The following is a 16,051-nucleotide window of genomic DNA, read 5'->3' as shown; positions in this document are numbered from 1 at the left end:
ACAGGAGGGTAAACACACAAAGATAGGAAGTAACGCTTGAGACCTGAGAAAGAGTGAGTGACAGAGTATCAAGTCAAAGCAATCATCTTCAGAGTTACTGTAGATGCATAGGTAACATTTGTTTTTATTGCAGTGTTTTGGCTGCTCTAATGTTATTCTGAAAAATGTGAAGCCCTAGAAAGATACGGTTTTGACATATTAATTCCAAAACAAACACACAGATGATTTAGCCAGAGCAAATCAGATCAGAGTTTACTTTTAAATATTAACCAGGATAAAGGCAGCTGATAGAAACAGCTGTTGATGCTATTATTTGTGTGTGTGCGTGTGTGTGTGTGTGTGTGTGTGTGTGTGTGTGTGTGTGTGTGTGTGTGTGTGTGTGTGTGTGTGTGTGTGTGTGTGTGTGTGTGTGTGTGTACAATGCAAATCCTCTTTAAAAGGCCAGTTTTGAGCAGTCTGCTAATTATCACATTCTCTCTCATCTTGGATTAAACTACAGTCACACACCCCCACCCCCACCGGCAACCCTGGCAACAAAACTCCACGGCAACAGTGCGGAAACAGGGCACCATGGAAACAGCCTCTCTCTGCCTTTAGCATCTGTGGATGCTGGGAAGTGATGTTCACACTGAGAGGATTATGGGATATGCTGTCCTGTATTATTTTATTTTCATTTTGTTTCTACTTTATTCATTTCTTTGTTTGTCTTTTGTCACGTTGGGGTAGAAAAACACAGGAGGAGGACCCATGTGAAGATTTTGAATATTTATTATAAGAAAGAGCAAAAGAAATAGATCAAACAAAAACTTACTTTCAATGTTCATGAAATAAATCCAAAAATATTAAACAGAAGCCAAACAGAACCAAAATACACACTGGGAGCATGAGGAAAGACACAAGGGAGAAGCAGGAGACGACACAATAATCCAAACAAGAAAGGTGAAAACAGGGACTGTTTTCGAAACAGTTTGCTACATACTACCTACGAATGTAGTAGGCAGTAGGTAGCCTAATGTATACTGCATACAGCGTTTGAATTCAGTAGTATGACTGCTCTGTTGGGTCTGGTCCATAGACTGTATAAAATATGGACGTATGATCCGTGATGTCACCCATCTGTTTCTGAAGAGCTGTTTGAGGCCAATAGGCCATATTGCCATATTGCTGCTGTCGAGCCAGTGTGACATAAAGAGGCGGAGTTTGAGCCTCCTAGCCAACAGCTACAGTGTTCCCGCAGTCAGCTATGCCTCTCATTGGAAGACTCGTAATCTCAATATCTTTGAAATTGCCGCGTTAGAAAACATTTGCCCCCCTACAGTGTGAGCCGATCGAGAAATGAGCTATCCAGACTACACTCGTCTTTTGTACCAGGCTGTAAACATGTTTATTTCTGCTGTAATTATCGTCTTTTTTGAATTGTTGTGTATGTGACTTCCGGTGCTCCTTGAGCCAGCCTCAAGTGGATTCTCGATGAAATGCAGTTTTTAGCACTTCCACATTGGACTATTTTTAGACCAGAGGTTCGCCGCTTGGTCTGGTCTGCAGTATGCTGAGCCAGATGTCACTGGATTTCCGGTTTAGGAAAGCAGAAGTAAACAACGGCTAAGCTGATAGCGAAACTGCTTCTTTAGCATTAATGATTTGAAAAGTGAATAAGTGGTTTATATGGAATTACATAATTTTCACAGCACCTAAAAACGGAGTAAAATGGGAAAGTGAGCGCTGTGCATTGTGAGGGAGACAGGTCCAATGCATTCAGAAATTTCCCAAATCAGTAAGACATCCAGGGAGTTTTAGCACACTGCAGATTTTGTTCTTCTTCACATACTGCATACATCATACTGAATTTTGGTCAAATCAGTACGTACTGCTAGTATAGTAGGCGGTTTCAAAAACAGCCAGGGAAACTGAATACACTCAGGGCAATCATACACAGGTGTGACAGCAAGACACAGGTGAAACAAATGAGTGTAATCAAAGTGAAATAATAAGTAAATAATTAAAAGTAAATAGTACAAATTAAACAAGAATTGACAAAGGGAATACAAAGCAAGTAAAATAACATGTGTATTTATTATGAGTATCCATTCATGATGTCATTTTAATACTTTAGGTTAAACTTGTAATTTGGGGTTTAAAAACTTACTGAACTTCACTTTTTATACAACATAAAGAGTGTTATAGTTAAAGGAATAGTATGTTAACACTGTGAGGAAAAAAACATTTATATCTAAACATTGAGTCTAACAAGTACAACTGTGGTCATATTGCTGTTTTCCAAAAATGTACCATCAAATGAATCTTAGAAATCCTAAAATATTGTGACTGGAGTTGAGAGACATATAAATCTAGCAGTTTCTTATTTGATTGATGGGAAATTGATCTGATACTATTTTATTTATAATCAAGTGATTGTATTTTTCTTTTACTAAAATGCAAAAAAATGCAAGTTTCCATCTTTTCAGTTGCTAGTACTTTCTATTATTGACTTAGATATAGTAAATTGTACATTTTTGAAATTTTGAATTGTTGCTTGAACAAAACAAGGCATGAATACTGTATGTAATTTGGGGTTGACTAATGCTTTTTTTCATTACATTAAAATTTTACAATCAACTATTATTTTAGAAAATATAAAGCAGATTAAATGGTAAGGGGGAAAATCCTTAGACATCTCCCCCATAACACCGGTATTTGTGTCAAACAGCCCACAGACTGGTTTAGTAATCCTGTATTGTTAGTACTTATACCCACTTGCATTTAATTCAGCTGATCTAAGAATTTAAATTTCACACAACATTCTAAACAAGGAATATTTATCATAAAAGGTGTTATCACACTAGTTGTGGCACTTTTTCAAGATATAAATATTCTGCCACACTGAGTTCAAAAATAGCCCTCTTAATAGAAGAGGATTCTGGGAAATGTGGTTTTCTTCAAACACTGTAGAAGAGCTTTAATGTGGTTTGACTCACGCCTACATGCAGAACAAGGAGAAGAGTGAGACAGAGGATAAAAGAAGGAGAGGAAAGAAAGAGCTGGAAGAAGGCCAGACAGAGGAGGGAGACAGGCAGAGAAACACCAAAAGTGGTTGGTTTACTGAGATGGAGAAGCACTGAGTGAGTGGCCGCGGGGAGAGAGAGAGAGAGAGAGAGAGAGAGAGAGAGAGAGAGAGAGAGAGTGAGAATCAGAGCTCATGCAGCTCCTGAGCAGAACAAATGCGTTGAATTGCTGCTGAATATAGGTCACACATCTCCAGTGACTGTTCCCTTCCCTGCACTGAACCAACTTCCTACAGTATGCACTACAATCAAAATCAAGCATAATTTGCGCCACAATCTATTAATACAGGCTCTGCCAAATTTCAGCTTTTAACATCAGAATCCATCACACAAAGAAAGGACAGACTCTTTCCTGCACATCTCATCGTTTAAGTTAAAAAAGGGGGCTACTTTAAGAGTTTATTCCTGTAACTGTACCAAAGATTAGCCCATATGAAAGCAGCCATACAGAATGCATCAAGCTAATTAATATTTTACTACAGAGAAAGTTCTTTGCATGAAAAATCAACCTTTCATAGCCCCATAATCTCAGGATGGTAGCCACTCAACAAATTGCAGAGTAGTAAATGATTATTTACAGCCTGTTCTGTTGAGGTTAACAACAGAGCTGGTGAGATAGAGAGAGAGAGAGAGAGAGAGAGAGAGAGAGAGGACAGGGCTGTTGACAGTGCAAAAATAAGACGGAAGGTGAGGTTATAAACATGAAGATATGATACAGAAAGAGTGACAGCAGTTTGAGATATTGTATCAAAGCTGCTCTTTCCACATTCACACCTGTCTGTCTCCATGGTTATTTGGTGGCTGAGTGCACCTTTAATCCAGTACAGATCTAGTATACACAAATATCAACAGAAACACAAAATGTCACCCTGAGCCCAAATGTTGTCAATTTACTCAGATACAAACACACAAACCGTAGGCCTAGGGAGCATAGGGTATTTCAATACAGGTCTTCATGTTAAGAATATTTAATTCAAAGGTGCCAGCCGGTAGTTTCCAGCATCTTCTATTAAAGTGAATACAATTTAGATTTTAAAGAGGACATCATTATGGTGTAAGAAAAGAATAAAACAAGGTAAGGAGGAAAGAATAAAAAATAAGTCTTCTCTTCTTAACCTACATGTTACATTTATTTATTTCTGCCTGTTTATGTCTTGTTGAGCCAAACAATTTCCCACCGTCTTAATAAATCAGGCTCTATTATCTATCTACTGTACTTTAGAGAGCAATCTCATCTCAAGGTCCAAGTAAGAGCAGTTTAAAACTTCCATCATCACCTGATCTACATTAGCAAATTCAGTTTGCCAAGTTTTCAACAGAATCATATGTTTAAATTTACATTTCTTTTCTGAGAACGTTTAGTCTAAAGAAGCCTACACTGAAGTCATTAGATGCTTCTCTGAGCCCTGGTTTTGATTCTAAAATGTAACAAAAAAAAGAACTGAAAGATGCAATGTTAGCATTAAATATATACACATTTTTAAGTGTTCATTTATCCATTTGGATATTCTTCAGGGCTTTAATGAGTGTTAAATTTGATATAAGGCCAGTTGTCTCTTAATATTGACACCCAGTAGCTGAGATGGCAAGCTAATCACCAAAAAAACAGCAGTTAACATTAGCTTGCTAATGCAGCTAACTTTACTCTCCTGACAGTTAAAAAGTGGTGGCATAAAGTACACTTAGCAGATTTTTAATCAAATTTCAGAAAAATAACAAAATGTAGACCTTGTTCAAGTAACCAGACTTTATGCTGATGTTTGTCATTCATGAAAAAAGATGTCAGCGAGGTGAACAACATACTAACATATTTCCAATGCCAAACGAAGTTATCCTAGACTTAAAAATAGTAAATAGTACAAATTAAACAAGAATTGACAAAGGGAATACAAAGCAAGTAAAATAACATCTGCATTTATGAGTATCAATTTATGATGTAATTTTAATACTTTAGGTTACACTTGTAATTTGGGGTTTAAAAACTTACTGAACTTCACTTTTTATACAACATAAAGAGTGTTATAAGCTAAAGGAATAGTATGTTAACACTGTGAGGAAAAAAACATTGATATTTCAGCATGTAGTCTAACAAGTACAACTGTGGTTATATTGATGTTTTCCAAAAATGTACCATCAAATTATTCTTCGAAATCATACAATATTAAAAATCCTATATAATATCAAGTGATTGTATTTTTCTTTTACTAAAATGCAAGAAAATGCAAGAAAATGCAAGTTTCCATCTTTTCAATTGCTCGTACTTTCTATTATTGACTTATATATCATAGTAAATTGTATATTTTTGGAATTTTGAACTGTTGCTTAGACAAAACAAGGCATAAATATTGTATGTAATTTGGGGTTGACTAATGCTTTTTTCATTACATTAAAATTTTACAATCAACTAATGTTTTCGAAAATATAACAAAATCCTAGACTTAAAAATTTGTCTTCATAGTTATAAAAATGTATTATCCTGTATGAAGACATACTGCTTTTCAAGTTCCATTTAACATTTAACCACAATGTGTTTATTTTTGGAAGGTACACAATGTTGTGATGACAGTCTTACTCTTTAGCCTACATATATTCAGCTAGTGAGCCAACACATTTCTGAAGCCTTAATGGCACATTAAGTTTTAAGGCATCATTAAAATGTGTTGCTATATGTAACTAGATTGCTGTTAAATCTGAGTTGAGATTTGTATCTGTGTGTTTTTATTCAACTGTAATAATCAAATTGATTAGCAAGAAATGAGGGAGTCCATGAATTTAACATTATCTGCTTACTCACAGAGCAGGCAACAGTTTTTTAATGGTAAGAAATATTTACAGAGAGCACATCCAAAGACAAGTTATTAATAGTATTTCAATTTATCTTCAAGATTCTCCCTATCACTTTTAATTTATACTACAACAGCAATTTTCCACTACTGACAAATCAAGATTGAATATAAGGAGGATTTTACAGTAGTCAACCGCCACCTGACATTTCATGCTCGACTGGCCAGCCAGCTATCATGTTTTCTGCCTGGGTTGAGAGAGAGAGGTCAGCTGTTTGCTCTTTTTTGGTTTAAGGGATAGAGGCAAATGGAGGAACGCAGTGATATTAAATTGAGGGATAGAGCGATAAAGATGGCAGAGGACTGAAACTAAGTGGATGTCTAACAGACACCTCTCAGGAGGATTGATTAGTTAGCATGAAGTCATGTTTCTAGGTATCAGATATGCTGCTTATGCAGGACTGCAGGCCTGAACATCATAACTCAATAAGTCACTCCATTTTCAGGTCTCACACAGGCTTTCATAGTCTGTACTGTGCTGGGTGGTGCAATGACAGTCAGTGAATCAATGCTATGATCAATATATTACAGACGGACTGATGGGAAATGGAACAGGAGACGAGATTGCTTCACTCAGCTGTTGCTGCTCATCCTCTGAATAGTTGTTATCATATATCTCTATATTATGTCATGTCCTTATTTACCTTTTTATTGTCATACTGACACATTTGTGCAAAGTTTTAACTGATAACACATCTAGCAACAGACAAAAAATGAAGGTCTTGATGCCCATTCACTCACACACACACACACACAAACACACCCACACACACACACACACACACACACACACACACACACACACACACACACACACACACACACACACACTTGTAAATGGCATGACATCACTGCCAGTGTGAGAGGCATTTAAACTCATATCAGATTAACTTAAGAGGGGAGAGCATAAGTAGCTTGGAGAGGACGGATACTGGCATCAGAGTCTGAGGGAAAGACAGTGTTTCATGAGATTGTGAAGATATATATATGTTTGTGTGTGTGTGTGTGTGTGTGTGTGTGTGTGTGTGTGTGTGTGTGTGTGTGTGTGTGTGTGTGTGTGTGTGTGTGTGTGTGTGTGTGTGTGAATGTGCCATGAATGGTGTGTGGGGACCAAAGCATAAAAGAAATAAAGGAGGGGGAGAGCTAGGAGTCTAGTGTCTCCTGAAGGAGGTGACAGTCCACCATGAGTAGCCTGGAGGGATGGAGGGAACAAGGGGAGAAAATATGTAATTCTGGGTCTGAATGAAAAAAGAACAAAAATCTTGGGCAAGGTTTAGCAAACACATCCCATGATACTAAAGGGTAATGATGAGTTTTTTTTCCCATCAGGCAGTGCAGGAATGAGTAGGCTAAATTAATAACCTATGATTTAACTATTATTCAATTAGATACAAATTGTTAACCATTGATCTCCCTGCTTTCTCACCTTTTCTATCCACACACATAATCCTCATCCTTCTCCTCCTCCTTCACTTTCCAGATAGCCACCATATCACCCTCCCCCTCCTTCACCCACTCCTCATTTCCCGCAGCCCTATACCACAGCAATACCCACCCATGAATCCCGTCTCCATATCATTGAAAGCACACTTTTAAAACACAGAAAGGGTCTTTTAACAGCAGCACGATGTGGGAGGGTTGTTGCTGCTGCAGGCAAGCACGGTCAACCCTCCGTTAACAGATTGGCTTTAATCCGAGAGCCAGCCTTATGGATGTGTGTCAGCTCTCGTTTGGCCAATTTATCTGCAGCTCTGCTCTGAATTAATGCAACACCGAGCCCAGGCCCCGATGCTCTGCAGTGATGATGATAATACTAACGATGTGTTTGGTTTATTTCTAATCAATACAGACATGCCGCTATAAGACACGGGCCTATTCCTGGTGGGATAAGAATGAGGACTGGTTCCAGTCGATGGAAGCAAAGCAACACCTGTCGTAACCTGATGTAAATCAAAAGACAAATGCATGAAAGCATCAAGTATCACAGGCCGTGCATCGGTGAAACACCGGGCTGTATCACACCAGTAACGCTTCATCTGTCACTGATGTTTGGCTCGATCACACTGACACATATCCTCGGTGGCTTACCTCTGTAAAAAACGCCTCCATCCTGCCTACTCCTCCCAGACGTCGCGCGCCCGGCCCCGCAGAGCGCAGACACCGGCTCCGGCGTAAATCTCGCCGACGGTACCGTGAGCGTGTTTGTCAAGACCGGAGAAAGGTAACGGTGCCCCTGTGTTGGTGTTTCCCATTCACCGAGCGTTTGTCCTCATCCTCTGAATGGCTCAAACACACCTCAGCAGCGTCCGCGCGCTCTCTGCGCCAATAGCCACATGCGAAGGGAGGCTGTGAGGAATAATCAGAAATGTCCACGCCGGGGATCCGTCAGGGCAGCGTTAATTGTAGCGCACCGTTTCTCCAGTCCGGCTTCGTTTCAGTTGTCCAGTGTAAGTGTAAGTGTGTGTGTGTGTATGTGTGAATATGTGTGTGCCTGTGTGTGTGTGAGGCTGTGAGTGTAGTGTGTGGGGTTGAGAGAGAGGACCAGTACGAGGGCGGAATGAGCTTGACGATGCCCACCGCGCACACCGACGGGGCGGTGCAGACACAGCCTCCTCCAATGCATAACACACACAATCAACAAAAACACACACATACACTGAAATAAATGCACATACAGTAGAGGTATAGGACTAAATATTTTTGTAACTACTGTACTTACTGGAAAAACATCTGGATTTGATTTGCCCAGACCACCATGTATATGTTTTTATTTCTGACTTCCAGAATAGATGCAAGATATTTTGTCCTACTTGGTTTAGTTACAGGTGTTGATCCCACGAGGAAGAAGACTTTAGACAGTCAGTCATTTGTTACACTTTAGAGACTCTTCATGAAGAGTGACTCATCAGAAAGTTGCTAGATAAAATACCTATGGCTATTTCCCAGTGTACCTTTTGCATGTGGTTATAATACATAGAAACGATATAGTTCCAGACAGCATTGAGTTGGTTTTAGTGGATATGATTATTTTACAACATAGAGGATGATATCCCAAATTTTCGGACTGACATGTTAGCCATGTCAGTCGAGGAGGCTTGGTTACAGGGTTAGTCGGAGCCCCTGTAGGGTGAAAATGATACACCCAACACACACACATGCACACACATCACCAAAACACAGAGGAACACACCCCAAAACCAACAATGATTGCACATAATGTCCCCCTAGTTTGTATGAATGAGGGGGAAATAGATGGACAGCTTGTGTATGTGATTTGGACTGTGTGTGGTTTAATTCTCACTGTCAGAGGCCAATCCACAGGGGCCAGGTGCAGCCATCAGGAGCCCAGCAGGCTGAGGCCTCTTTGGGGTAAAGTATTGTGAGGCTCAGCCTGTTCCCTCTGGAGCCCTGGAGGTATAGAGTGGGGCCTCCTGTGTGCATGTATGGAAGTATTATTTATCAGCACCCTCCATCTTCATCAGGCAGACAGATCAAAAGCCAGTCCCAACAACAGGGCCCCTTTTTTGTTCAAAGTGTGGATGTATCTGAAGGGGCGCACATACTTACTGTACACTACACACACACACACACACACACACACACACACACACACACACACACACACACACACACACACACACACACACACACACACACACACACACATACACTCACAAACACAAAGGAAATGAGACCTGGTCTTTGTAATCTTTAATATGAAGTCGCCTCAAGGGTTGAAAAAACCTCTGGTGAACCTGAGAACACTTAAAACCACACTCACACTGTCAGGACTTAAAAAAGGTCACACACCCCTCAAAATTTGGAGCCTGACTGTTTGCAACCCCCTCCCCTCCATGTTGGCTTGCAGCATGGCTTACAAATCATAATTATCTCAATGGTTTTCTCAGAGCTGTTAGTTTAAAAATTTAATGAGGCTCTGACATCATATGTGAGAAATGGGCAGCTCATATTCTACAGAGGTGGACATACATCCATACATTTTATTTACAGCATAGTCCTGTGATAAGTTAATTTTCATTGTTTTGTGGAGATCTTGACTTAGCCAAGATGATCATAACGCATATTCTCAGAGCTGCAAATGCACAAACAAACAGAAATAGTTATGGTAAGATGAGGTCAATCTATTTGTTTGAGTTCCACGTAAAACTAGTTCCTCACAGAAGCTTTTTGTGCCCCCTGCGACGAAAACCAGTACACTGTACATATGTTATACACAAAAGATATGCTCAAGATGTTTTTTATAATAAATCATCAACATTTAGGTAATCTACCATGGGAAACTATTCTGGGTTCAGCTGCTCACACAGATAAAGATTTACTGATTGTTTCTTTAATACCAAAATAAACAGAGTCTATTTGCATTTTACTGCTTGGGCATGCAAAACCAGACATTTGGAGATGTTGGTTTAATATTGAGGCAACTGTGACAGACTTAATTGCAATTGCCTGACATTTGTAGACCAAAAAATGATTAAATGCTCTTATCAACAGTGATCAAGAATTGTTGGTTGCAGCCCCTGTGTCAGTATCAGTACTCTAAGGACAAGCTATTGGACCAAATACTATTGAGGCTGAACTTTTCATTTCATTTAAGTCCTCCTGACTGGAGCACCGGGGTTTATGAAACAAAAACAGTGAAAATATTTTTGATCTGTATGGAGGTCACCATGACTAAAAGCCATCGACCCAACAGAAAACTCATCTAACATTCACATGTGTACAGGAACACACACATGCAGTGAAACACACAGACACTCAAAAAGTCTAGGCTATTAAATTCTCATTACCATGACAACACCAGGACTGAGTGACCCGCAGTGGTGAATTGTGGGATAGATTTTGTTCCCTGCGAGTCAGGAGGAGGACTCTGCTTACTCATCTGACCTCAGCGCTCTGTGTCTCTTTCTCCTTGATGTCTCCTTCTCCTCTGACTGTTACAATGAATATATATGTGAGTGTGTGGTCGTGTTTGTGTATATGTGTGTGAGTTGGTGGTGGTGTAAATCAGAGAGGAGTGTGTGTTGTGGACAGATCATCAATAGGTCTTCTGGTGTTCTGAGTGAAAACGCAGACAGATTACTGAAGATCTGAGAGCTGAGCCCTCCCATCCATGCTGCTGACTCTTAAACTGTAAATATTTATGGATTAACACTCACATACATACAAACACATATATACATACATATCTGAGCATACAATTTCACACATGTATCAAGTAACTGGTGTGTGAGCATGTCATATGTTGCACATTCTAGTAGACATTAGACATCACTCACAATGTCACAGCCAATCAGTTTTACGACTGGAGCATCCATAAATCTCTTTTCATTTATTGCTGTCTTTGTCTTTCGTCGCCCCGCTCCTGTGACCCTCTTACGCTTTCTCACTCTGCAGACTCATCTGTTTAGTGCTGTCTGAGAGGACACGCTGAGTCAAAGAAGTGGAGAGACACTCAGTGGGAAATGTCCTGATTGATTGTCAGCCTCACTGTGTGCTGGTTAACTGGTGAAATGGGACAATCCAAAACAAGGCCTTAGGGCTAAATTTGGTCCGAAACAAGCTCTCTTTTGTCTGTTTTAATGGTAACAGAAAAACAAGGGGGCATTGTTAGGACTCATTACATTAAAAGTGTCTTGTTATATGTTTAACATTATAAAAAAGTCACAGACAAATACCCTCTCATTGTACTGTTAAAATGTTTATTATGTGCAGCAGATCAACAGGGCCACTCTTATCGGAATAAAGACATTAACATTAAACACATTATTGTGTCCTATTCTTGAAAGCTTGTTTTCATCAAACTTAATTATGGTTTATGTGGTTTGAAATGAAACATAGACATGCACACACACTTGAGGAAATGCACTATGATAAGATGTGGTTCTTTAGTTTCTTTAATCTAATTTGCTCTGATCCACTGTATAGTATTTTCTGGCTGCAGAGGGCAAACATTCCTGTGAACTCCAGTAAGGTTTTATTTAATGGCTTTACACTATGACACTCAACTATACATTAAGATGCATGTAAAAAAACAAACAAAAAAAAAAACCCATCAACCAGGCTATGGAACACCTTTTGAGGTGTAAGTGGAATATAAACCAGGTTTTGATTTTCCTTTGATTTCATTTTGTTTTAGGAATGGCTCTCCAAAATACTGCCGACCATTCACTATATTTTATTTGGTCATTTGCCTATAGCATCATGCTCAGTGTGGGAAGCATTATTGCTATTATATTGTTGTCCTGCTGTGTTCCATGTTTAAAACTTTTGTTGATACTAAGTAGGGAAATATAAATAACCTGTCATCTTTCCAACTTTTATACGATTCAAAACATGTAGCACAGTGGCATGACATTATCTTTTGACAGTTGTGTTTTAGCTTCACATCTAAGCATGATATCTGCAGGGATCTGCTGTCATGTGAAAATGTGCTGGTATGCTTTCTTGAGAAAAGTCAGATGAAGTAATTGCAATCTTTTCTTGTTATGCCATAAACAAACTGCAAATGTACCACCAACAAACACCTAGCATAACAAAAGAAAACAGAAGAGAAAAGCAAGCCTTGCTTCTGGAAAAAACAAAATCCACCTTCCCAGTCAGATACAGATGCTTTCCAAGTCTCCACTTGTGCCTGCTACCTCACTGGTACAACAAGACTTAAAGAACTGACTGCTAAATAAGCTTACTAACAGCTGCTGTTTGCTTTGCAAAGATACAAAAGTGTGACATCAATCTTCTCAACTAAATTAGAGCAAGACAATAAGAATGTTTTCCACAATGCCAAACATGAAAGAGAAACATGTAGAAGGTATTTCTTTAAATCTGTCTGCTGCTAGGGCCATTAGATTGTTTCCTCATAAATTTTCCCATCTCCCCAGTCTTCACTTCTGTATTGATTATCCACTACAGCTGATATTGACCATTAACCTCTCTGTCTAGTGAGCCTCACTGAAGGACATTTGCATGTCTGGATGCATTATATCATGGACGAGTACAGAGAGAGCTAATGGACAAAGAGACAAAGGAAACATGGACAGACAAATGCCATGCATGAAAATAATGGGTAATTTTTTTTACATTTTATAAACAGATAGTGATATCAGTAATGTTTTAAACAGGTAAAATGACCTATCCATATGAAACACATGTGAAAGTGAATAGAAAGGCGCTAAGCCACTGTGGTGCATCTCAGGGACAATCCCCACAGTTTGGTGTCACAGTTCACTCCCTGGAGACAAACATGAACGATTCATGCATTCATCATGTCTTATGTATATCTCCTTGCACACACACTAAAACACACAAGCTTTCAGACAGTGACATATATGATGTCACCCGATCTTTATGACTCATGCAACACACACAAAAACAGTGAATTGATCTGTATCATGAAATCACACTTCTGAGTATAAAGCTAAAAGTCATTCCTGTAGAAACTCATTGACCAGGCCTCTTTTATACGAGATAAATTGTAGGGGTTGAGGTTATAATTACCACCAGTAGACCATGAAGTGTGTTATATCTCTTATCTAGAGTCAACTGAGGGCTATTTTCAAAAATAGATTTGTCTAACAGTGCTATATCAGCAAGTTATGAATGAAAGTTTGACCTCCTCTCCATTCCTCTCCTTCTTTCCCCTCAGGTTTATTCTGTTAACATCACATATCCAGAGAAAATTGTTGTCCAGCATCATTCTCATTCGTCACAGATGATTTTTCATCAGTGTCATTTAACAGATAAACCACAACCCAGTGATTTACATCTTTTACTTACCTTCTGCATGACACAATTTTGGCGGAGATAAGTAATCTCATTGTTCACATTCTGTATCACACACACACACGGAAACACATGCTCTCTAACCTTTTAAGCTGTCTGAACATCACCACTTAAATCAAACACAGACAGGAAATTGTTCGCTCTCTTGGTGCATGATGTATGTGTATGAATGTTTGTGAGTGTGTAGGAAACAAAGGAACACTGATATAGGATTATGAGTGAAATATATTTATTGAAATAAATAGAAGTGCTTCTTGATACTGTTTGAATTTTGGATTATTGTTAATAGCCTTAAACTTTATGAATATCCCTTTTTTTTCATTTATTGTGAGTTTTAAACAACCTTTATTACTGCCTGCTTAAAATGACCCATACACAGAGTACCCTTTTAGCTCAGCAGTTAAAGCACACGTCCCAGATACTGAGACTGAAGTCCTTGTCACAGCAGGTTCTGGTTCATCTTCTTACCTCAACCACCACAAAAAAAATGTTAAAAAGAAAGACCTTAATACAGCCTTGGTATAAATAATTCACTTTTTGGAATTTAAGGATTACTTTCTCATCAATTAACAAAAATAGCACTGACAGATTCTTGTCTGCTGTTAAAACATAGTGGAAGGCTATTTTTAAGAGTTTGCCACCAAACGAATCACAATTTACAGTATCCAGAAGAAAGATCCCTCAATATGGTACAGCGAACGATAAGAACAGAAATCTATTTTCTATTCACTGGATCCTCGTGGAATTAGGACAATTAAAACAGTTCAAAAACACCTCAGGGGTACCAGCGGGGAGGAGAAGGCAACCAATGATTTAAACATTGCCCCCTGTTTCAACTGAATGTGTGTGTGTGTGTGTGTGTGTGTGTGTGTGTGTGTGTGTGTGTGTGTGTGTGTGTGTGTGTGTGTGTGTGTGTGTGTGTGTGTGTGTGTGTGTGTTTGTGTGTGTGTGTGTGGATGTGTAGATTTCATACCTGCTGTGTGGGGTTTACATGAGGGTGCATTGACAGGAAGGAGGTTTAACTAATTAAGTTTCTCCAGAGAGATGACTTCATCCCAATCCCCCTTTCCCTGCCCCCTGCCTGCCACACCCTGCACCCCCCACCCCACCCCACCCCACCCCTGTTATCCCAGCACCACCCCTGGGTTTCATGGCAGCATGACAGCACTTCTTTGGACCAAATTAGCTGTCGGTGCAACCCCCTAATTCCCAACAGACAGTGGGGTAATTTAATCTTCCAGTTATAGCCTGCAGCATGAGCAGACATACTAACACACATGTACAGCAGTCCTAAATTATCTTATCATACACTAACACAAGGAGCGGTTATTCAAATCGATACTGAGCCAACAAAGGAGCAGGACTTTTTTTCTGGTAAATATTAAAGGAACACATTTATACAGACATTTTGTTTGAGCTCAACTTTGATTATTTTCTCTGTATTTCAAATATTCTATCTAAATTCAGGGTCCTTTTTTTTATAATCTATTGTAATCAGAAAAAACAGCAACATTTTTAACCTAAGCGGGCCACAAAAGCTACCTTTGATCATGTGTAACTCTCATGTTTTTCTTAGTAGATGTGAATAAGTGAAGTGATATAAATTGAAATCAGGAGTTCAAGAATTGTCTAAAATTATAGGTTGAATTCATTTAGGTGTATCAGAAACATTGGTTTACTATGAGTACACTTTTTATTCACTGTAATATCTCATTTACAGTTTAGTGTTTATGAGCTTTACTGAGCTTCACTGTGACAGACTTTTTCTGCAGGATTAAGTTGAATGAAACCTAATCCTCATCAGAGCAGATTAAATTACCCAGATCACTATAATAGCTGGATTACACAGACTCCCCCTGACTCTAGACACCCCAGCCCCTTTAAAAAAATCTCTGTTTACACACAGAAACACAAATAAAAGCAGTGACACTTTCAGAAATTATTGCATCATGGGAAAATGGGCAGCGAGGAGAGAAATGCCAGGTTGATGGAGGAGTACGAAAGAGAGAGGTTTAAAATAACACAATCCAAACTGTGTGTGCGCGTGTGTGTGTGTGTGGGTGTCTGTGTCTAAATACAGGTGTCTGTGTGTGGAAACAAATTATCTCAATTTATTCCTGTCTGTCTTGGGAGATCGCTTAATGAAATCATTGTTAGCAAGTAGAATACACAAAGGTACTGTCATTTGGCACACACACACACACACACACACACACACACACACACACACACACACACACACACACACACACACACACACACACACACACACACACACAGCAGTGTGGTGTTAATAGTGTAACTAATGCAGTGACAAAGTGAACAAAAGCCCAGCTGTCACTCCAG

The 16,051-nt window shown here is 39.1% G+C and overlaps 1 protein-coding gene across 1 annotated transcript in view; it reads right to left on the bottom strand.

The window, feature by feature from the left end:
* myo10l1 (myosin X, like 1) overlaps positions 1-8,039 on the bottom strand; it is a 48,255-nt gene extending 40,216 nt beyond the window's left edge. Inside the window, exon 1 of the mRNA XM_034675360.1 lies at positions 7,994-8,039. Within this exon, the coding sequence (XP_034531251.1) occupies positions 7,994-8,014 (21 nt within the window). The 5' untranslated portion in view covers positions 8,015-8,039. The remainder of the gene's footprint in view (positions 1-7,993) is intronic.
* Positions 8,040-16,051: the final 8,012 nt, after the last annotated feature.

This window comes from Notolabrus celidotus, chromosome 22 (assembly GCF_009762535.1).
Source record: "Notolabrus celidotus isolate fNotCel1 chromosome 22, fNotCel1.pri, whole genome shotgun sequence".
NCBI lineage: Eukaryota > Metazoa > Chordata > Actinopteri > Labriformes > Labridae > Notolabrus > Notolabrus celidotus.
The sequence above is the reverse complement of the archived record's forward strand: the minus strand, read 5'-3'. Positions and strand labels throughout refer to the sequence as shown.